The sequence below is a fragment of the Pelophylax lessonae genome (assembly GCF_965119305.1).
Source record: "Pelophylax lessonae genome assembly, chromosome: 6".
Lineage (NCBI taxonomy): Eukaryota > Metazoa > Chordata > Amphibia > Anura > Ranidae > Pelophylax > Pelophylax lessonae.
Genome location: NC_138773.1, coordinates 248,871,338 through 248,894,756, shown reverse-complemented (window position 1 = coordinate 248,894,756; position 23,419 = coordinate 248,871,338). Strand labels below are relative to the sequence as shown.

The 23,419-nt window shown below is 41.1% G+C and overlaps 1 protein-coding gene across 1 annotated transcript in view; it reads right to left on the bottom strand.

The window, feature by feature from the left end:
- The window catches only part of LOC309558730 (dynein axonemal heavy chain 11-like), a gene marked incomplete at both ends in the record, with an annotated part of 1,130,439 nt that overhangs the window by 900,373 nt on the left and 206,647 nt on the right, over positions 1-23,419 (bottom strand). Inside the window, 3 exons of the mRNA XM_082261779.1 lie at positions 6,069-6,227; positions 8,783-8,869; positions 9,347-9,463. Of these exons, the coding sequence (XP_082117905.1) occupies positions 6,069-6,227; positions 8,783-8,869; positions 9,347-9,463 (363 nt within the window). The remainder of the gene's footprint in view (positions 1-6,068; positions 6,228-8,782; positions 8,870-9,346; positions 9,464-23,419) is intronic.

The window sequence follows — 23,419 nt, the reverse complement described above, 5'->3', positions numbered from 1 at the left end:
ATTCCTAATAGTTTCTTCAAAACTATCCAGGGTGTGATTGGTGGATACATCTGGGCGGGTAAAAAACCACGTATAGCACGCAATACGCTAACACTCCCCAAAAACATGGGTGGGTTGGCTATACCCGACCTGCGTAGATACTACCATGCCATCCATTTAAATAGAATATTGGACTGGTGGCACCATTGGGAATCGAAAAGATGGGTCCAAATGGAACAAGCACAAACGGCGGTCTCATTAAAGAGGGCAATCTGGTGCTATAAGACGCTTCCTAAACCCTTGAAGTTACATCCCTTGCTAGGAAATACAATAAGAATAGGGTTTCATCAGACCCTGAGACAAAATTTAACCTCAATGGAATCCCCATTATATCCGATCTTGGTAAACCCTAAATTTACCCCAGGTTTAGAGAGACAGCATTTTAAAAAACTGTGGGAAACAGGACAAGATGGCATCAAAAATTTTACAAGCCAGCAGATATGGCCTTCAATCGGTAGACTAATAGATGAGGAGGGTCCATATAGGCTACTCTTATGGGAGGCATTGCAACTGCGACACTTTTTAGAGTCGCTGCCGGAGCCAGAAAAATTTAAGAAACCACTGACACACTTTGAAAAACTATGTGAGAAAACAGGAGGTGTATACCGCCCATTGTCGATTCTATATAGAATGTTGAACACTCCATTGGTCCAACCGAATCTGAAATGGTTGGAAAAATGGAAAGTGGATCTAAATATAGACATAACGGACACACAGAAGCAAAGAATGTTTAGGGCAATATTTAGACCAACTAAATGCACGAAAATGCAGGAAATAAATTATAAAATCCTGACTAGGTGGTACAACACACCAGATAAATTGCATAAGTGGTACATTCAAGAATCAGATAGGTGCTGGAGATGCGGAGAAGAATATTTTCTGGAACTGTCCAGAGATAAAGAAATATTGGTCAGAGATTGGTGATATAGTCCAAAAAGTAACAGACTATAAAATCAAGGAAGAAGCTGCCTTCTGCCTCCTGCAGATATCAGATCAGTCAGAGAGGAAATATGCAAGATCAGTACTGCCACACATGATGAATGCCGCAAGAGCATGTATACCCCAACATTGGAGAAATAGACAAGCGCCAACGGTGTTCGATTGGGCTAGAAAATTAGAACATATTAATAAAATGGAGGATCTCGTGCTTTCCGCACAACACAAACAGGAACAATACAAAAAACATGGAGAACATAGAATTTATTCATATCCTCAGATGCGGGCAAACAATTGCTGGGGCCCCCATCTCAGAGTGTAGGAGATGTATGAGAGGGGAGGGGTTCTTTGTCACTCCTTGAGAGGGGGGAGAGGGGGGAGAGGGGAGAGAGGGAAGGAGAATTTTTTAATTTTTTTGGGTCCCTTTTTTTTTGTTTTTTGTTTTGTTGTTGTTGTGTATGTGTGGTGTGGACAGTGGGTATGAATGAGGAGAGAGTGGGGGGGGGGGTAATATAGAAAAGGAAGGGAATGAACAGACAGAAGAAGAAGGGGAAACTAAGACAAGATTAAAGGCTAGGTTATTCAAATTAAAGTATAAGGAAGTAAAGAGAGGTAAGGATTAAATGAGCGGGAATAGAGACGGAGACTTGATGACCTAACAATATCTTGTCCTAGCTGAATATTTGACAAATGATTATATATTAATGAGTCGGGAATCTCCAGAGGTCTTTATTAGACCTAGGTGATGAGAAAAATGATGTGGTTGATGTCTTTGTAAGCTATTTACTTATTAAGGAGTTATATATTCTCTAATGTTCTCTCTTTTTTCCTCTGAAAATTCTAAATAAAATTATAAATAAAAAAACAAAAAAAACAAATCATTCATCTGAGCATCTTAGGCTCAGGAAAAATGAGCCTTTATCACTCCATTTGGATGATCCAAACTTATAATCACGCCTCTTGAGACGAAGAATAAACCAGCAGCCTTGCATAGGGGCAAGAATGACTTGCTGGAAGGACTGGAGGCATTCACTATCACCTACTTGGGGGACCTTGTAGTGTTCAGTCCTACCAGGGAAGAACACCTTTTGGTCTTGTTTTAAGTCCTGGACAAACTGGCAGTGGCTGCTTAAACAGTCAAATCCAGTAAGTGTCAAATGGAAATGGCAGAGGTTCAGTACTTTGGATACCAGGTAGAAGGAGGCACACTAAGATCTGAGACAGGGAATGTAAAGGCTCTGCTGAATCTTTGACTCACTTAATTTAATAATACATTTAATGGGAAACCACATAAAATGGCACCTTGGACACTTAGTACAAGTTTTGACACTTACTATATATACAAATTCCCATGCATGTGGAGTGTGTGGTGATTTGAGGCCTATCCCAACATGTACCACATGCGGGGGAATTTCTTTATTCAGTAATTGTCATAACTATTACTAGTGACAATGTAGATACTGTTGGAGTATATATTTTATGTAACTATGATCACAAAATGTTTAATGATCCTATTCAATTATAATATTCCATATAGAACCTCTGAACTCCTCAGTTCTGTGAAATGTGTTGAAATTAAAGCCAATTTCATCCTGTTATGGAAAAAGTTATTCAAAAAAATATTTTTTTAACAAAAATGAGGGAGTCAGTCAATATTAAGAACAGTAGCAGGTATGGCATATCAGTATATGATATACAGTGTTATATAAATGGATGTATATTGAATTATGTGACATTTATTTAATGATGTTTTATATATGTAATGGAAGGAAATTTGGTGCCTTACATTGCTAGCTTAAGGTGGCATGTAAACATTCCAAATAGTGTTTTTTAGGAATGTGGTGCTGCTGAGGGTCCCAAAATCCAATCATCCTGTCACTGAACAACAGGCAGCCTAGTCTAAATATAATTGTGTTGCTAAAATGGTGATTAATGTCCCCGCATTGTACATTATGAATCCTATGTCATGGTTGTAGCCTATTTTATAATCTCATACAGAATGTGTGTCCCTTAAAAAAGATTTTATATAATAGTAAAAAAAGAGCAGATATGAAATAACAGCTGAAAAATGTATAAAACGAAATTAAAATAAAATTGTACCAGAGCACCAAGTTGCACCAGTGTGAACAGGGGCTAAATCTGCACTGAAAATGAAAGCTGAAATTTAAAATGATACTGATAGAAAAACATTATGCCTTTCCTCCACTTTTAGGTTTATTGGCTTTTTGAGCTGCACCTATTGATTTTACTGTTTTATCTATTTGGGCCTTAATTTCCCATAAAAAAAGAACGTTTTGACTTGCAGTACAATTTGACACAAATGTTATGGCTTTGCAACTATAGTAATGATGAAAAGCAAATAGCTAAACTTATCAACGTCATTGTTTAATTGGCCAGAATATGCTGATGTCAACTAATTTAGCAGCTTCTCCTCTTAGGTAGCTGATTAATTGGTGCAGTTTAGATATGAGCTAATGCAGTGACAGCTGTGACCTGCTTGTACATCATGGACAAGACAACCAACCTCAGTGGCAGCACAGAAAAATCATAATCACTAAGAAATGGCTCCCTCCTCATACTGAAATGATAATACATCAAAATCAATTCAAGTATTAAGTGGTTTACAAAGCATATATATTGCAGTAATAAATGGTGTAACAAAGTGTTACATGAAGTTCTACATTGGGGGTCAGCAACCTCTAGATCGTGATCTACCTGTATATGGTGGCCAGGTGACTGGTAGATCCTGGTCTGGGCTAGCTGACCCACCATCCCAGAGCATCAAACAAAGTACAATGCTGAGGGACTACTTGTAAAGTTGGAGCTGTAGTAGGCAACAAGAACCACATAAGTCGGTGCCTCCTCTGCAGTACAGGCTCCTGTCCCATGCGGAGTGATACCAACTCCACTCCACTATTCCTGGCTAGCGGTCTGGAGAGTGGTGCCAACAGCAGGAAAGAAGAGATCTTCAAGTCAGTGTGAAGCAATAGACTAGGTATAATAGTATAGGGCTGCTTTCACACTGATGTGCTGCAGTCTACCTACACCTGCAGCTTTCCTGCGAGTTTGCTTTGCTCAGGGTCGCCATGGGGGGGGGCAGCCTGTCTTTCTCTATACATTCATTTACAACAGAAGTGTCAGAAGCTGCTGGTTTCTGTGTCATTTAGGCTTTTTACTGCCACCTCTGGCTACTTCCTGCATGTGCACTCCTGTGTGTGCTGCCTCTACTGTATCGTGGACTGTGCTCCGCTCCAGCTGGTCTCCTCTCAGGGACATGTGTCAGCTTTTCTGTAAACAAGAACTGGGACTAAGAAGACCTTCTTTACAAGCAGGGGCAGTGTGTAGTGTATAAACCAGGGAGGGGGTATTTTGTGTACAGGGGGGCTGGTGCTTTGTGTGTGTTTACAGGTGTGTGTGTTGGGGGGGCTGAGTGTGTACAGGTGTGAAGGGGGCTGAGTGCGTACAGGTGTGAGGGGGCTGAGTGTGTACAGGTGTGAGGGGGGCTGAGTGCTTACAGATGTGTGGGTTGGCTAAGTGCATACAGGTGTGGGGGGGCTGAGTGCGTACAGATGTGAGGGGGGCTGAATGCATACAGGTGTGAGAGGGACTGAGTGTGCACAGGTGTGAGGGGGACAGAGTGCATACAGGTGTGTGGGGGCTAAGTGCATACAGGTGTAGGAGGGCTGAGTGCATATAGGTGTGAGGAGGTGCTGATTCTGTACTGGTGTGGGGGGCTGAGTGCGTACATGTGTGAGGAGGTGCTGATTTTGTACTGGTGTGGGGGGCTGAGTGCGTACAGGTGTGAGGGGGTGCTGAGTTTGTACAGGTGTGGAGGGGGGTGCCTGCAGGACTGCTCAGTGCTTACTGTGGACTGGTCTGGAGACAAGTTGTTAGACTTACCTGAAACCCTTTGCGATCCAGCAATGTGCACGAGAGCCTCGGCTCTCTGGGGACTCACCTTCTCCTAGACTGAGACAGAACTGGGAGCCATTGGCTTCTACTGCTGTTAATCACAGTCAGTGAGCCAATGAGGAGAGAGGGGGAATGGTTGAGCTGTGGCTCTGTGTGTGAATGGACAAGCAGAGCAGTGGCTCTGGAGCTCGCCTCTCTGGATGTGCCTATTGTGAGTTGCTTGTTGTGGGAGCACTTGGCAGGAGGGAGGGACCAGAAGCGCAGGCAAGGGATGAAAGAAGAGGAGGATCGGGCTGCTCTGTGAAAAACCACTACACAGAGCAAGTAAGTATAACATGTTTAATATTTTTTCTTTAAAAATTGTAAGAGTGTTAAAATAAAAGTGGGTGCACTGAAGGTATGAATGCATTATGATAAAAAAAACCTTCTGACTTTTCAACTCCTTTGAGGTTTAGGAGGAGTCTCCCCAGGGTCTTTCTGGGAATGTTGGCAGTATGAGGAGAAGAGAGTGTTTTTCCTACCACAGGATGTTTCCTCTGAGCCTTGGGGGAAGCCAGGGAAGGACCAATGGAGGCTTCTGGACTTTTTGTTTCTGGAATTCTGGACTATTGAGACATAAATATTGTGCCCTAACACTACCGCACTACTCCAAAGTTCTGTATGAGAACTTTGCATAAAGGACCACTCAATAATCAAAGCTATGGAAAAGATGACTTATGCTCCCATGTAAAATGGGCCCCGAGTGTCTGGTTTGACTTTGTGAGCTCTGACCTGGAGTACGAATAAGACACAGGCCTGTGTAAGGAGATGTTCTGGGCATTAAGGGGTTAAAAAACTGTGACTAGGAGGATAAGCAAGACTGAGTGACCAATGGCCTGCACATGATTAAAGTGTGAGCTTGGCAAGGTAAACAATCAAGTGCCAGAAGCTCTGTCTGTTCAGAGGGATGCTTTGCTGCATGTGCCTGTGACCCGCCTACATAAATGTTTTGCAGAGATGTACTGAATATGTTGTTTTGTTATTATTTTGCTCACACAGTATGCATATCAAAAACATGTGCTGTCTAATTCCACTCTTACATATATGTATAAAAGCAACAGTGAAACAAACACTTTGTAAGCAATAAATTTTTAACATTAGCACTTTGCTTGTAGTAAACACGAACTTGTCTATGGACTTACCCGTACAAATACAACCATATCCCACACTGACTTCAGTAAGGCGATGGCAGTGCGACATTGGCGTAGCTGTTTATACTCTGGGACACTGACTTCAAACAATTCTGCTGTTTCCTGCAGTTTTCTCATCTCATCCTCCAACCTGGAGATATTTCTATGGGTCTAAAGACAAAAATATTGTCATTTGGCCGCATGTTACTTGTGACATTTCCAAGGAGTGTGAATTATCTGCTGTTACACTTGACTACATCCTGGAAAGTGCATGTAATGTATTTTCAGGGAATGAATCATGCTTCGGGTGGTTGAAGTCCTTAGCATTAACAGTTTCAACACTACCAAACAACAACAGGGAATTTTATGGACAGTTTGAGGGTGAACAGAAGTAATTCATATCTCACTTTACCAGTACACAACAAGCTTTTCTTTTCTGTCACTCAGTCAGAAATGTGTGAAAAAGCTCCACTGCAGTGGACTGTGTGCACTAAAATTTTTACTGTAGGCATTCTTTAAAGCTTGACTGTTTTACATGTAGACAAATTCTACTGCACTGTATTTTTTTCCTATGGGCTGCTGGTGGGAATCTAGATAAACGAAAAGTATGTAAGCCAAGAAAACCAACAAAACTGAAACATCTTCTTCTCTGTATATTCTGGTTGGTGGTCATTAAAGCAGATCTTTCCCTCTTTTTGGTGTAATATATGGATATAAAGTACATAAAAATGTATACCATTTTACTAGTAAAAGTGTTTTTCTGCACTAAATCCTTCATCCTATCTCTGAATTATCTTGTTCCCTATTTCGATAAGCCAGTACGGCATTAGTTCACCTTTAAATTTTTTCTGAAAAGGTGAACCAAATATTTTGGCATAACATTCTTAATGGTCTGCAAAATTTAGGGCATAGCAGGGGTGTTCCCCTCACCTAAATACCTTAGAAAGTGTCCCTCATTTCATAAAGTTGGTATGTATGGTAACATCATTATCCTTCTGATGAGATCCCTGGGATTCCTGAGTACTCCAAATCTTAAGAGAAGATGTTGCATAACTATATCACAGTGCATGGTCATCTTGGGCTACTAAACATTATCTGAGATCTAGCCAGAAAGATGATGATTTCACCCTCCTCTAGGTGCCAAAGGGAAGAAGTCAGATAAAAGGTAGGTGTACTGTCTAGGTGTTTTCTTTATGTTTTATTCTGCAATTTGGCAAAAGAAAGGGGAGGCACACATAAAAAGTAGAACTTGCTTTTTAGGTTCAAGGCCTGCTTTCATTAGCAAGCAAGAGGTCACTTTTGTGGCCGATTCACACTATGATTTTTAACACACAATAAAGCATGTACACAGGTTACTCTTGTTTTAAATAATGTTAGTTCCCAACAATGCAATGAGCATTGACTGAAAAAAAATGATGTTGATTGTTTGGTGCAATGACACATGGTAATGGCTTATTGATTATTGACAATGGCAGTGTACAAAAACATGTTTTTAATGGGCACTGATACCACACGTAAAAAGACATGCAAATACCCACAAAAAGGTGACTCCAGGATTAAGATCTTTAATAATCATATTTATGCTAGATTTTACTTTTATGTATAGCTAAATAAAATGCCCTCCATAAAGCAGATTTGAAACAAACATGTTTAATTAAAAGAGTGCTCATACAAAAGCAACTAAGAAGCTGATTTAGCAAAACTGGAGACAACTCAAAGTTTCTGCCAAAAACATTCAGTCAATTCCAGTTTTATTTTTGTTTAAAACAGACAGAACAGACAACAAAACCTTTTGCTAGTCATATGGAGATATGGAGGTGCCTTACTGATAATAACAAGCAATGGGATGGGTGGCCATGCTTGATCCTATTTTGCTGCTGGATTGATCCTAGCACATATACAGTTTATTCTTCTACAGAATCCCTTATATGTCTGGTATCCCCCATTTTGAAGCCCTTGGCTTTTTTTAGACATTCAGAGCAACAAACATGCATAGATTTTTCAATTAGTACTAGAAGAGATATCTCCTCATGGGGATAACAGCTCTAGTGACCACTATCAAAGGTTAGATTTCTTCTCATTTTGGATATATTTCTATATACTTTTTGTCATATCTCTAAAACAGGAAGAGAAGGAAATCTATTTGATACCAACATATACAGGAATAAAGCCAGAATGAAGTTCTAAACCTTCCACGTGCTATCCAAAACTTAAAGTGGAGGTCCAATTGATTTTTTATTAGGATTTGTAGGGAAGGGTTAGGGTTTCTTTTTTTTTAGCTATCCAGGGCTCCATTTCATCTCACCTACTGTCACCATGAACAAAAGTTTAGGGGAAATTTGCAACACTGACTCTGACAGCAATAATGAGCCGACATGGGTTCTAGCTTCCCTTACTGTGCTAGAAAGAAACATTTTACATTTTGTCTTCTACCAGAGATTTTTCTTCACTTTCTGGTGAAATCATGTTACTGGGACAGTAAATAGAGGGAAATCTGTCCAAAGCAGCATAGGATGGCATGAAAAACCTCAACAGAGGTCCTAAACATTTATCACTCTATCAAACACGTTACAAAATCTTAGATAAACATATACAATAAATTAGGATAGAGTTCTATTCTAAGTGTAAACAATCCTTGTGATAGTCCTGCTTGTCTACACTGAAATAAGAATGATCTGAAGTTTGTCATCATAAAATAAATAAAAGGGAACAAAATTGTGTTATACCTTATCCAAATGTTTGTATGGATCTTCTGCATCAAATTTAAAGATAATTTCATTTTTAAATCTATTTCTATATTCGTGCTGTTTAACCTGTAGAAATAAAATGAACACAGGTTCACTGATGGGATCCATTATAGCAAACCATACATTTTTTTATGAACACCTTTTCTGAATTGTATAAATCTGTTTTTACCTTGAGAAGAAAAAAAAAAGAAACTAAGTATATTTAAATTGTACCTATCTCAAAGCTAATGCACACTGGCAGAACGAAAACATTTAAAATCTATATTTTGATCTGATGTGAGTTATGCAGTGTTTGAATTGGAAAGAGATTAGACATAATTGAAGATAAAAGACATACAGGCCTCACCAGCGTTTTACTGAAGTGGGGCTTTAAATTATCAGATCCATCCAGAGTGCATTACCAAGAAACATTGAATTGTTATCTTTAGACAACCTTTTTTCCAAGAGTTTACAATTTCTCAGTTCAGTGAAGCTTGGCTCCAGCTTGTTATTGGAACAAAAAGAGAAAAAATCATTTGCTTCAGAGCACAGAAGCGATCTCACCTCAAAGAGGACACATTTCCTCCTGATAACGGAGACTTCATTTGCCTGCAGAGGAGACACTTCATGCTTTACTATGAATGCAATCTTCTTCAGGTTTTTCCACCTCTCTGGCAATTCCTGAGAAGGGAATAGAGAACAGATAGTTCTAAGCTAGGAATCAATAACCTGCACTGAAATGTTCATATGTGCTGACTGTGGATTAAAAAACAATAAAAGATAAGAACTGCTAGTCTTGAAAGTGAAAAAGCGACTATAAATCTGAGCATTGGCTAGCCATAGACAAGCAGATGTCTCACCCTGTGCAACTGGCTGGGACGTGTCAAAATACTTTTTAGCCATAGTGCAGATTCAGTGACAGTCTCCATTTTCTTCATAAAAAAGAAAGTGGTTGGTGTCTGTTGTCACAAAGATTTTTTAATATACAGGCTCTCCTTGCCTAACGACCAGGTTACGTTCCAGCGACCAGGTTGTTAAACAAACTGGATGTTAAACAAGGAGCCACAAGTAATCAATATTTTAACCATTCCTAACTACTGTACTGTACTGTATTCTGAAAGAAAAGGTCTAAACACAAAACTACAACTCAATTACATTGTTTTAATGTGCATAAGTACAGAACACAAAAATATAAACAACAAAAATCCTGTACAGTGCCCAAAAAGTAAAAGTAAGAGCTGGTCGTAAGTCTGAGCGGTCATTAAACAGGTAAGTGGTTAAAGGAGGAGTGTCTGTACTGTATTGCAAAATCTTAGTTTAATAATAAATACTCCATTTCGAGGAACCTACAGTATTATAGCCCCTTCAAAATCTTTCTCAATCCTTGTCTAATCATCAAAAAGTGTTGCTTGTTTTGCATCCATCACTTGCAAAAATATGGCATGTGGATTGTGGTGCACCATAGCACATGCTCATTTGCACTTTCTATACTTGTGCATTGGGATGGCACAAGTGTCATGCATTACCATGTTGCAGTAACACACATTAGCTTATTGGTCTGAAGGTACCCTAAATGAAATGCCTTCAAAATGGAGATTAGAGAGCCAGAGGGATCTCTCGAAGGTTTTGCTATGGGACCTGTAACACATTGTTACGGCCATGACTCCAAGGCTGTCAGTTACTACATTTGCATCCTGCTAGCCTTGCTGATAGCATTGATGCAATGTAACAAAGTCAAGAAGGGGGAAAAGGGAAGGTCATCAAGATCATCTAAATCTGTGAAGGAAATGTGCAGGCCCTTTTAACTCCTTTTTCTCATGAAAACCCTGAGTTCCTGGACACACCCAGGGAAGATCATTTTTAATGCCTCCATCCTTGAGCAGCTCAGAGAGGCCACACTTGGAGAGGCAGAGGTAGCAGGGCAGGTGATCTGCAACCAGGTGAGCAGCCCTCCACTGTCATAACATGCATGTGGGAAACAAGCTCAGAACCTCAGAGCATGCCGCTTGTCCCGAAAATCCAACTACTGTGGGAAGTATCTCCCTAATTGTTACCATTGTATTCTAATTCCAGTGGGCTGACCCCTTATCCTCGAGCCTGGGATCCCTTCAGCTGTTTGCCTGCGTTAACCAGAGCTAACTTGGACCTCACTGAGAAGAATGCTGTTTATGAGGTTAAGCACAAGTAGCTGTTTTCTTTACTGTTTAGTGATACTCAGCTAAATTCTTTGTTGGTATAGTGTCTTAAAGAGACTATGCTATGCAGCCACATTACCGTTACCCTGATTTGAGCTACAGAGGCAATCCTTTGAAGAGTCCATGTTTGTGCAGCTGTCATAATCTGTGTTGTATTATTTTGCAGTGTACGCATGCTCTTAGCCATTTTGTCCCTGTTTTTCATTATTGGTTCAAACTTTGCACCTGTTCAGCAAACTGGAAGTTACAGTTGCTGCCTGTGTCAGCTGATCACCCATGAAGTTACGCACGTAAACCCTTATTGAATGACATTTTGTTTACCCACTTCATATTCTTTTAACAAAAGTTGCAATTTTAAAAATATTTTAAAAATTACATTTGAGATTTAAATAAAATGTTGAAAAACTTACATGACATTTTAGTGATTATGTCTAAAAGTGAATGTCTTGTGCGAAGCATGCTGTTATAGGGCAATGTAAAAATGCTTTTACTTTTTTTGGTGCTGCAGCCTCAGTGTAGTCAGTAGAAAAGCTGCTGTTTGGCCCCATCTATTTAAAATAGAACTGTGGACAGCATTCAAAATGCTATTTTTTATTTTTGCTGCAAATATAGTTAACATTGTCCAATCTGTTTGCCAATATGACCCTTTAATAATATTAAAATACCAGGGATCCTGTAAGCAGAGCTACTGCTAATGATTACTGGCAGCAGGCGCACAAGTGCCATCATTCAGCAAAGCAGGGGGAGGGAATAGCACAGAATACATGAATGAAAATATTAAATGTGGCTGGTGACAAACATTCAACTGTATTTACCTGGAGTTCGTCTTTAAGGCATGGTGGGATTAACTACTATTTGTTACCTCTCTTGTATAGACTGTATTATATGACATTATTTTTTTTTTTTTAAGTTAATAGAATATACAGTACTGTATAAAATAAAGACATGGCTTGCCCAAACTGAAATCAGCATGAGGTCAAATCATAATCAAAATCATAATGATTTAATCAAATCATAAGGAAAACAACAGGTTAGTCATCAGACAGCCTTGACATGTATTAAAATATGCACTTTAACCTGTTGACGACCACCTGCTGCAGTTTTACTGTGGCAAGGTGGCTCGGCTGCCCGAACAGACATAGCTGTACGTCGGTCGCATGTGGGGGGTAATGGTTCCCGCAATGATCTGATTTGGTTCAGAACCGATCAGTCATCAGGTCCAGGCCAATGAATTATGGCCTGGACTTGGTGATCTGTTCTGACCAATGACAGAACGTCCTGTGCCTGTGTAATGTAAACACAGGCACAGGAAATGATGAAATATCCTCTCCTGGGGCCCTTTTCAGTTCCAGCATGAGAGGAGAGAGCATCAACAGTGAATATACAAGCACTACAATGACACCAGTACAAATAGACACATATTTAACCCCCTGATCAACCCAAGTTAACCCTTTCACTCCCTGTCACAGTGTCACTATATACAGTATACAGATAATTTACTGATCACTGTATTAGTGTCACTGGTGACACCGGTTAGTGTCAGCAGCAGTTAGTGATAGTTAGAGGCAGTTCCAGATAGGTTTAGGGTAGCCACCATATATTCCCTAATAAAGATTTAACCCCCTGATCACCCCCAGTTAACCCCTTCACTGCCCTGTCACAGTGTCACTATTATAATGTACAGATCTTTTCCTGATCACTGTATTAGTGTCACAGGTGACGTCAGTTAGCGCTAACGTTAGTTCGCATCAATCCAGAACAGCTTCAGATTGTCCGCCACATATTTAGTAATACATTTTAACCCTTTTATTGCCAGTGACACACACACACTACTGTATACACCTCCATTATTAGTATAGTGTCTGAATGGATCAATATCTTTGATCAGATCAGAACTATACTAGTGTCCCCAATAGTATAGTGTTCCCAAAATTCAGCGTTAACCGGGTCAGCCCCCGACACCTGCCAGCACCTGCATTTAGCTCCTCCGCCCAGCCCCCAAGAAATGCAGCATCAGCAGATTACTGTCACTTCTAAAACACAGCACACTAAACCGCAGCGTTAGTAAAGTCAGGCCGGATCTCTGCTAGCACCTGCAGTTAAATTTGTCCCTGACAACCAGATGCTTTTTTACCTGTGAGTCACACTAGGTACCTATAAGTTTATTGGCCAAAATGTCCAAACAGAGGTATACTAGTGAACTGAAGAGGCCTACACGATGCTGAGCAAGGCAGATGAGAGCGATGGGGAAGCCTCATTGTCAGAATCGGGCTCAGTATTCTAACCTGTAGAGAGCAGCGGCACCGAGACAGATAGCTCTGACGATGGAGTAGTGGTCCATGCTAAGGTCAGGTGTACCCGACCCTGTTCTTCTGTTGCTGAGGTGCAACAATCGCACGGTTCTCATATGCAGCAGAGGGTCGGTACTAGTGCCTCTAAACCTTCTGGTGAACTGGCAAGCAACAGCGGCCTAGTACATCCTGGTCATAGTCAAACCAGCACTGCAGTAACACTTGGTGACAGGGCGAGTCCCATAAGTGCAGTTCAAGCTGGTGTGGTGGTTAGCACAAGTAGTGTCTTGCAGTCACCAAGAATTTGAAGACAGGCCCGTAGAGCCATAGTGTCCTTCCTGATGCGCTTGTAAGTCTTGATTGGGAGCCCACCACTTCGGCAGCCCCCGTACTTCCCCCATTTACTGGCCAAACCGGAATTCAGGTGGAAAGAGCAGATTTTACTCCCCTTGGTTTTTATGAGCTGTTTTTTTCAGAAGATCTGTACAGATCTATTGTGGACCAAAGCAATTTATATGACAATCAATTTATCGCCGCAAATCCAAATTTGACTCTTGCCAGAAAATTAGCATGGAAACGTATTACTGTTTCCAAATTAAATACCTTTCTGGGCCTATCCCCCATCATGGGCATTACTAAAAGAGTGATGTGCGGTCATATTGGTCCACTGACCCAATTCATCATATGCCTGTGTTCTCTGCTACCATGGCCAGGACAAATATTGCGGTTCATGCATTTCAATGACAATGAACTCTGTCATCCTCGGGGTGACCATGGATATGACCGACTCCACAAAATTCCGCTCCTCGTAAATCACTTCAACCAAAAATTTGCAGCCTTGTATACACCCCAAAAAGTTGTCTGCATTGATGAGTCCCTGATTACATTTTCTGGCCGCCTTGTTTTCAAACAGTTTCTCCCACGCAAGTGTGCCAGATACGGGGTCAAGATGCAAAAGCTCTGTGACAGGACAAAAGGCTATACATGTAGTTTCCAGATTTACAAGGGAAAAGATAGCATTGTGGAGCCCCCCGACTGCCCAGACTACATAGGGAACAGCGGCAAGATTGTTTGGGACTTGGTGTCACCCTTATTCAGAAAGGGGTACCATTTATACGTAGACATTTATTACACAAGCGTGTCACTTTTTAGCCACCTTTTTGATTCTGGAATTGGTGCATGTGGCACCCTACGACCTAATCCGTACTTTCCTAATGGCTTGTAGATTCCCGACTTAGACAGAGGGAGAGAGCCTTCTTGGAGTGTTATAAATTGCTTGTAGTGAAGTGGAGGGACACACAGCATGTTTTCGTTCTGTCCTCCATTCACGCAGATACGACAGTCCCAATTACAACGGCGACTGGTGTTGTTAAGAAGCAGTCTACAAGCAATATACAACCTTAACATAACATGGGAGGGGTGGACTTCAATGACCAGATGATGGCGCCGTACTTAATTACCCGTAAGGCCAGACGCTGTTACAAGAAAGTGTCTGTATACAATTTGCTCTGCTGAACGCTTATGTGCTATACAAAGCATCAGGAAGAAGTGGATCCTTCCTAAAATTCCAGGAAGAGATTATCACAGCCCTTCTGTATCCAGAAGGTGCTGTGGCCCAAATTCACAATTCAGATGCAGTGATCCAGCTGCATGAGGGACATTTTTCAGATGTCCTCCCTGGTACCTGTACCCAATGAGCACCCCAAAGAAGATGTCGTGTCTGTAGAAAACGAGGATATACTGTAGGCATGACACCCACTTTTTTTGTCCCTTCCGTCCTGGCCAACCTGGTCTCTGTATCGGGGACTGTTTCCATCACTACCACACACCAGTAGAGTATTAGTATAGGGTACAGCACGGCCCAGTCTAAGACACATTTTCACACAGGGCCTTGAAGGGTATTAGATGGCTATCGCATTTTGGGAGACCCTAGCCTGGAATGTTTAAAGTTTTTTACAAAGTGTAAAAAAAATTACAAAAAAAAACAAAAAAATAAAAAAAAAATAAAATAAAAAAAAACCAAAACAGTTGTTTTATTGAGTTAATTTTCTGTTCTTACTGTTTTACTGTACTGTACTGTATGCTATTATAATGTAATGTTTTATAGTTGCTGTGTTTTTCATTGTTAACCATAGTTTGCTTTGCAGATACCACCCATTCTACTGTTTTACTGCACTGTAAACTATTATATTGTAATGTTTTATTGTTACTGTGTTTTTTTGTTTTGTGGTGTTATGTTTTTCTTTGCAGGTACGCCCATCAGTTGAAGCACTGATTTGTTTATCCTGACAGCAACAGCGTTTGCTCTCAGCATATATGTAAATTAATGATTGCAGCACAGTAGGAGGTGATTTCACCACCGCAGTTAAAAAGAGAGCATATATGGCGAACCATAGGGGATGGGGTGGACACAGAGGGCAAATTTCCCTTATGCTTCGCCATATATTTTTAAACTTTTCTTGGCAGAGATTTCTTCATCCACATCGATCGATGTGAATGGAGGAATCTGTTGGTTCTCTTTTTTCATTCAGCCCACAGGCTGCATGAAAAAAAGAACCTTACAATATATGCCCAACAAGGACCAGCAACATACTGGCATGTCGTGGACTTTAAGTGGTCACACCAGGATGATGCCTGCAGGTTTAGGCATCATCTTGGTATCGTTTTTTACAGCCAGCAATTGGCTTTCATGTAAAAGCAATCCTAGTGGCTAATTAGCTGCTAGACTGCTTTTACAAGCAGTGGGAGGGGAATCCCCCCTCCCCCTGTCTTCCACAGTTTTCTCTGGCTCTCCTGTCCCACCGGGTAACCCAAGACTGCAGCTGGTGGTTCTGTCAGCTGACCATAGAGCTGATTTGAGACCAGAATGGTTCCAATAATCTCTATGGCTTAAGATACCGGAAGCCACAAGCATTTCATGACTTCAGTTTTGCCAGATATAAACAGCGCCATTGGGAAATTGGGAAAGCATCTTATCACACGAATCTTGGTGTGGTCAGATGCTTTAAGGGCAGAGGAGAGATCTGGCAAAAAAAAGAGTACCTGTCACTACTTATTGCTATCATAGGGGATATTTTCATTCCCTGTGATAACAATAAAAAAATAATAAAAAAAAATGAAAAAAAAAATGAAAGGAAAGGTATCAAAATAAAATAAAAAATCAAAATAAATAATAATAATAAAAAAATTCAAGCACCCCTGTCTCCCCATGTTTGCGTGCAAAGACGAACGCAAGCATTGGTCTTGTGTCAAATGTAAACAGCAATTGCACTGTGCATGTGAGGTATCGCGGCGAACGTCAGATTGAGAGCAGGAATTCTTCCAGTAGACCTCCTCTGTAAATCTATAGTGGTAACCTGTAAAGGCTTTTAAAAATGTACGTAGTTTGTCGCTGCTGCATGGGCATGCGCAATTTTAAAACATGTCACGTTTGGTATCCATATACTCTGCATGAGATCATCTTTTATGTTTTACCAAACAATTGGGCAATATATTTGTGCATTAAATTTAAAAAAAGTGGGATTTTTTTCCCCAAAAATTGCATTTGAAAAATCTCTGCGCATCCACCATTTTATTCTGTAGGGTCTCTGTTTTAAAATATATATATAATGTTTGGGGTTCAAAGTAATTTTCTAGTAAAAAAATACATTTTTTCTTGTAAACAAAAAGTGTCAGAAAAGGCTTGGTGCACAAGTGGTTAGAAGAGTGGGTGATGTGTGCTAAAAGCTTCTAGTATTGGGCATAAAATGCCAGGAGAGTTAAAACACCCCCCCCCCCCATAACCCATTTTTGGAAAGTAGACACCCCAAGCTATTTGCTGAGAGGCATGTTGAGTCCATGGAATATTTAATATTTTGCCACAAATGACAATTTCTTTTTTTTTTTTTACACAAAGTTGTCGCTTAAATGATATATTGCTCACACATGTCATTAGTATATGTGGAATTACACCCCAAAATACATTCTGCTGCTTCTCGTGGGATTCCACATGTGTGAGACTTTTTGGGAGCCTAGCTGTGTACGGGACCCCGAAAACCAATCACTGCCTTCAGGTTTTCTAAAAGAGTAAATTGCTTAATTTACTTCCTCACTACCTATCACAGTTTCGGAGTCCTGGAAATGTCAAGATAGCACGAATCCCCCCCCCCTCCCCCAAATTACCCCGTTTTGGAAAGTAGACACTGAAAGCTATTTGCTGAGAGTTCATGGAATATTTTACATTTTTCCACAAGTTTTCGGGGTCCTGTACGTGGCTAGACTGCCAAAAAGTCTCACACATGTGGTATCACCGTAGAATGTATTTTAGGGTGGCATTTCACATATACCCATGGCATGTTTGAGCAATATATTATTTAAGTGACAACTTTGTGTAAAAAAAAAAGTAATTGTCATTTGTGGCAAAATATTAAATATTCCATGGACTCAACATGCCTCTCAGTGTACTGAGTCAGAGGTGTCTTCTTTGAAAAAGTCAAGACGGGTTTCTGTGGCCAAAATGTATTTAGCTACATGTCTTTGATAAAAAATAATTTCCTAAGAGGCATGTTGAGCCCATTGAATATTCTTTTTTTTTTTGTCATTTTTCAAAAACCTGTGACAAAAAAAAAACAATATTCAATGGACTCAACATGCCTCTTAGGAAATTCTTTTTTATCAAAGACATGTAGCTAAATACATTTTGGTCACAGAAACCCGTCTTGAGTTTTCAAAGAAGACACCTCTGACTCAGTACACTGTATTGATGCTTGCTTAATTGATGTCTTCAAATCCGGTTGGAAAAGCAAAAAATGTTGTGGTGACAGAATAGTACTTGGTTCCGCTGCTTCAGGGGTATCTGAGAACATTCGGGAGAGAGCATCCGCCTTCCCATTCTTGGAGCCTGGCCGGTAGGTGATGTGAAAAATAAATCTGGAAAAGAACCCAGGCTTGTTGTGGTTTCAAACGTTTAGCAATTTTAAGGTATTCCAGGTTTATATGATCCGTAAAAATCATAATGGGATGTGCGGCCCCTTCCAGCAAATATCTCCACTCCTCCAGGGCAAATTTAATTTCCAACAACTCCCGATCACCCACATCATAATTCCTTTCCGAGGGACTCATTTTCTGAGAAAAAAAACAACAGGGTGGCATAGGGCTTTAGGCCCCTGGTGCTGAGACAAGATTGCCCCTGTGCCTACTTCTGAGGCATCCACTTTCAGCACATAAGGCAAGGCTGGATCTACATGCTGTAGTACTGGTGCAGAGGTAAACAGACCCTTTAACTTGTCGAAAGCTGCCTAGGCTTCTTGAGACCACTGGAATCTGGCTTGCTGGTGGGTCAACTGGGTAATGGGCGAGATGATGGCAGAGAAGCCCTTCACAAATCTCCAGTAGAAGTTGGCAAACCCCAAAAACCATTGGATGCCTTTCTTTTCTGAAAGGGCTGGCCACTCCAGGATTGCCTTCACCTTTTGTGGGTCCATTGCGATCCCCTCAGTGGAAATAATGAAACCCAAAAACTGGATAGACATTCTTTTGAAGTCACACTTCTCCGCCTTGACATAAAGGCCGTGCTTCCTTAAAGTTAAAAGTACCTTCTTTACATGAGCTCTGTGGAGATCCAGGGGGGCTAAAAAGATGAGGATGTCATCAAGGTATATGATCACAAAGTGGTTAAGGAATTCTCTGAAAATATCGTTCACAAAGTGTTAGAATGTGCCTGGAGCATTACACAATCCGAATGCTATGACAAGATATTCGAAGTGTCCAAACCGAGTTCAGAATGCCGTCTTCTATTCGTCTCCCTCCCAGATATGAACAAGATTGTAGGCGTCTCATAGATCTAATTTGAAGATCCAGGCAGTTAGAAACCTTTAAAAGAGTTAAGCGGAAGCGAATACCGGTTCTTTATTGTAATTTTATTAGGTTCCCTGTAGTCCACACAAGGTCTTAGTGTGCCATCCTTTTTTCCGACAAAGAATATGCCAGCTCCAGCAAGAGAGGAGGAAGGATGGATGAACCCCTTTTCCAGATTTTCATTGATGTATAGCCGTACGTTTTCCAGCTCAATTTCTGACAGAGGGAATATGCGCCAAAAATTTATCTCTGCACCAGGGAGTATTTCTATCGGACAATCATACAGCCGATGAGGTGGAAGGACATTAGCCTTTTTCTCGTCAAAAACGTCCATGAACTTGTGATAGGCTAGTGGTATGTTCTGATGGGAACTAGGTACTGGTTGAATGGTCAAGCAGTTGGTGGGGTTACTGGGCCCAGGAACAAAACAGCGGTGCAGACAGTAGGTAGAAAAGAAGGAGACCTCCTTCTTGGCCCAGTTGATTTTTGGGTTATGAGCCTGTAGCCAAGGAATTCCCAGGATGATGGGGAACATAGGAGAACATAGAACATCTAAGCAGATGAACTCCTGTTGGCCAAAATCTGTTATGGTGAGAATGGGTCTGGTCTCTTGGGTGACAAGTCCGTAGCTGGGCAGGGAACCATCAGCTCATCGAGTATTTGCCTTTTATTACAGAGGGGTACACAAAGTATTTTTGCTAGAGATAGGTCCAGAAAGCAGCTGCATTCCCCAGAGTCAATAATTGCTAGGAGCCGGACCTCCCCTTCCACCACCTGTAACGAGACAGGGAGAACCAGATGAGATGAAGAAGATCAGCGAGAAGAGTAGCGAGAATAGCGAGAGTCTCTACTTGGCCAACTCATCTTTAAGGGCTTCAGCTAGTCCTAGACCTAGATGGTACTGGTACCTAAGAGCTGCCTCGTTCCAACATGTATCTGCGGACCATTTACGAAAGTCTACAGTGTTATCCTCCGCGGCGAACCTTCCCTGCTGTAGAGTATGCAGAGCAGCTTCAGCGGTGGCCATACATTGGGGATCATCATAAAGTTGTGCCTTTGTTTCAAAGAAGGCATCTATGGAGTTGAAAACAGAGTTCTTCTGTTCCAATAGGCTATGGGCCCAAGCTTGGAGTTCATTGGATAGCAAGGAGATAACGAACCCTACTTTCACAGTCTCTGTGGAAAAAGTTCTAGGCTGAAGAACCAAGTACAGCAGGCAGGCGTTCTTGAAAGCCCTGAACTTCTTCCGGTCACCAGAGAATTGCTCAGGCGTTGGCACCCATGGTTCAGGAGGAGGGATCACCACTGTATGTGAGGAGGTGGTGTGTTTCTGCATTGATGAGGCAGATGCAGGGCTGGTGGATGGTGGACTGGGACCTGCAGGAGCAGGGAATGTAATCAGGTGCTGCAGACGACCCTCCAACTGAAAGTACCCTTCCTCTAATCGCTGTACTTGGGTAAGGGCTGTGACCTGCTGGCACAGAGACTCGAGTGGGGAAGCACCTCTGTCGGCCTCTGACATGGCTGGATTGTACTGTCACGTACCTGATCCGAGGCCAAGATGTTGAGAGGGCTCCCCTTGCGGCTAAGTGCGGCACACCCCTTAAGGTGGTACAGGAGGTGTAGCGCCCAAAGTAGAACAGGTTGCCAACAGGGTGATGAAGAGCAGGGCCGGTGGACACCTGGAGGGTGCTGGAGAAGGCAGGATACACAGCAAGGCAGAAGTATCTTGAAAGCTCCAGAAGAACCTGGCAACCGTGTGCACAACTGGAAGCAGTGGTAAAGTCCAGGCTTAGGATCAAACACGGGTAGTCAGTCCGAGGATAAAGTAGGTCGAGAAAACAGGAACAAGCCAAGGTCACAACAGGGAAGCAGGCAGGAGAAGATAGCAAAGTCTGTAATGTGAGTCAGGGTCATACACAGGAAGGCTGACAGGTAGTAAAGAGAAGTCCTTGAGGCAAGTCGGGGTCATACATGGGTGATCAACAGGAGCAAGATTGGTGAAGCAAGCCAGGAAGAGGAGATCAAACAAGGTCAGGAGCAAGCCGGGTCACAACAGGGAAATCCAAAAGAAGTATGCAGAAGCTCCGGAACACGGGAAGGCTGACGACAATCCAACAATCTGATGGACCCCACAGCAGTCTTTTTTAGGCCAGCAAGTGGCCGCATCTGTCACCGTCTAGTCCATGCACAGGCTCCACCCCCATACGCTGACAAAGTAGTTTGATGTAAAGCGTATGGGGGCGGAGCCTGCGCATGGACACCACATCTTGGTCTGTCTCAAGGAAGCTGTACAGAGGAGCCCGTTCTAGCCCGCACTGCTGAAGTGCTTTGATTGTGTGTGGATCTTTTATACTATATGGTCAATAAATCATTTTACAGAGAGCACTTTGGGGTGTCTTCCTTGTTTTTCATATCCTTACGTATACTGTTGAGCTGTGTATCCCGGATTAAAGAGGGGGAAGGAATGGAGTGAGTTGTTACCCTATCTGACACCACTAGGTGTAAAGCGTGTTTGACTCATTGTAATATATGAGTCAGACATTAAGGTGAGCTGCGTGTGAGCACAGATTGGAGCGCACCATATCACCTGTTAATGTGGATCGATGCACCAGCACTTTCATTGTCTATTGGCATGGTACTGGGGGATTTTTATGTCTAGTATTCTATTTTTTATGGATTTTCACTTGTGTATTTAGTTATTTATTTATTTATCACTTTTTATATCTCAATGCACCAGATTGTATAGGTTGATATTCTTGATATTGATTATTATTGATGCCACTGATTAACACTTGATATTCACTTAACTGTTTATAATACTGACTTATTTGCACTGCATTTCTTGTATTTATTGGGTCTTTTTGTGTTGAGTGGAAAACACTATAAGTAAGCTGCCATTGGGTTCAGTTCAATTCTTTTTATTTGGGATTGTGCTGATTTAATTACTTATTTAAATTGCCTAATAAGCCCAGTGACAATCGCACTCAGGCTGCTAGCACCTAGATTGTAGTCCCGGGAGCTGGAAAATTTTTGTGCATGGTGCAGCCGAGAGTGGCATTGTTACTATACATAAGTGACGGCATGCTGTGAGAGTGGCCGGTCCTTTGCCAGGAGTTAGTGAGATTCACATTTTTTCCCCATCAAAACATGGTGAGGAGTGAAAAGAATTTTATCAAAAACACTCTCCAAAATCACTTTGTTATCCCTAATTGTAATTACTATTACATCTAAAAGCATATATAAAGCCTCTTTTTTGTAGGTTTCAACAATTACAGTAAAACCAGCCTGTCATATAAAGTTCTGCATTTTTTTGTCTTTTTGCTGCTTCATTGTGAACAAATAGAATGTTCTTAGTATATCCTAACACTCATCTGTATATGAAACATGACAGCAAATAGATATTGTGAAAGATTTTTTTTTATTATTTTTTATTTTTTTATTTACCTTTTGCATGCTTGAATTTGACTTCTACAGTACACTAAAAGCGCATACAAATGAGACAGAGCAATTGTACAGGGGAGAGGCAGGGAATCGCAATCCTGTAAATTCAGCCTTTGAAAGGATATTACCATACTGAAACATGTTTGCACGGGAGGCAGTTAATCGGTATGGAAGAGATCTCAATTCAAAAGCACGTAATCAGTTTCAAAGGTCAGCTGCTAAGTTAGCAGCACAGCGTAGGTCTGTACATTTAGTAAGAAATTAGACACCAGAAACCTTCATCTCTTTTTGTGAAAAAAAAGCTTTACACAGGGCTTAACTTAGTAGTAAAATTGAGCCCATACAATTTAAAGCAATTTGATATAATTAGTAAAATAACCTTGGCGCCTAATGAGGTATTCTTCTCCTCTCTGGGGCTCACAGTGTTTGTGCCCATGGGCTAGGATTTTTAGGCAAAGGAATTTGAATGCTTTCAGAACAGCTTCAGCTTTATTTATTTTTTTTACTGGTTTCCACCTCATCTGAAATTTGTCCATCACATTTTGCAATGAAAAAAGAAGGTGACATTTTAAAAGTGCCGAACGTTTTGTCACCGACTTAAAATACAAGGGAAATGTAGACAGGTATGCGATGGAAAAAAGGTATTTTGAATAAATGGACTTTAGGCTGTACAGCACAAGAATTAGAATGAGCTCTGGGTTCTGTATTTTAACTGAATGGAGGAGGATGTGCTTTTCTGAAAATGTGTTCCACTGTGACATTTTGTTTTTTTGTTTTGTTTTATTTTTATAATTTTGTTTAAAATCCAACTTCAGCTAAAGCTTTGATTGTAGATAGACTTGGGAAGGTTAAATTACTTCTGTCAAGTTTTC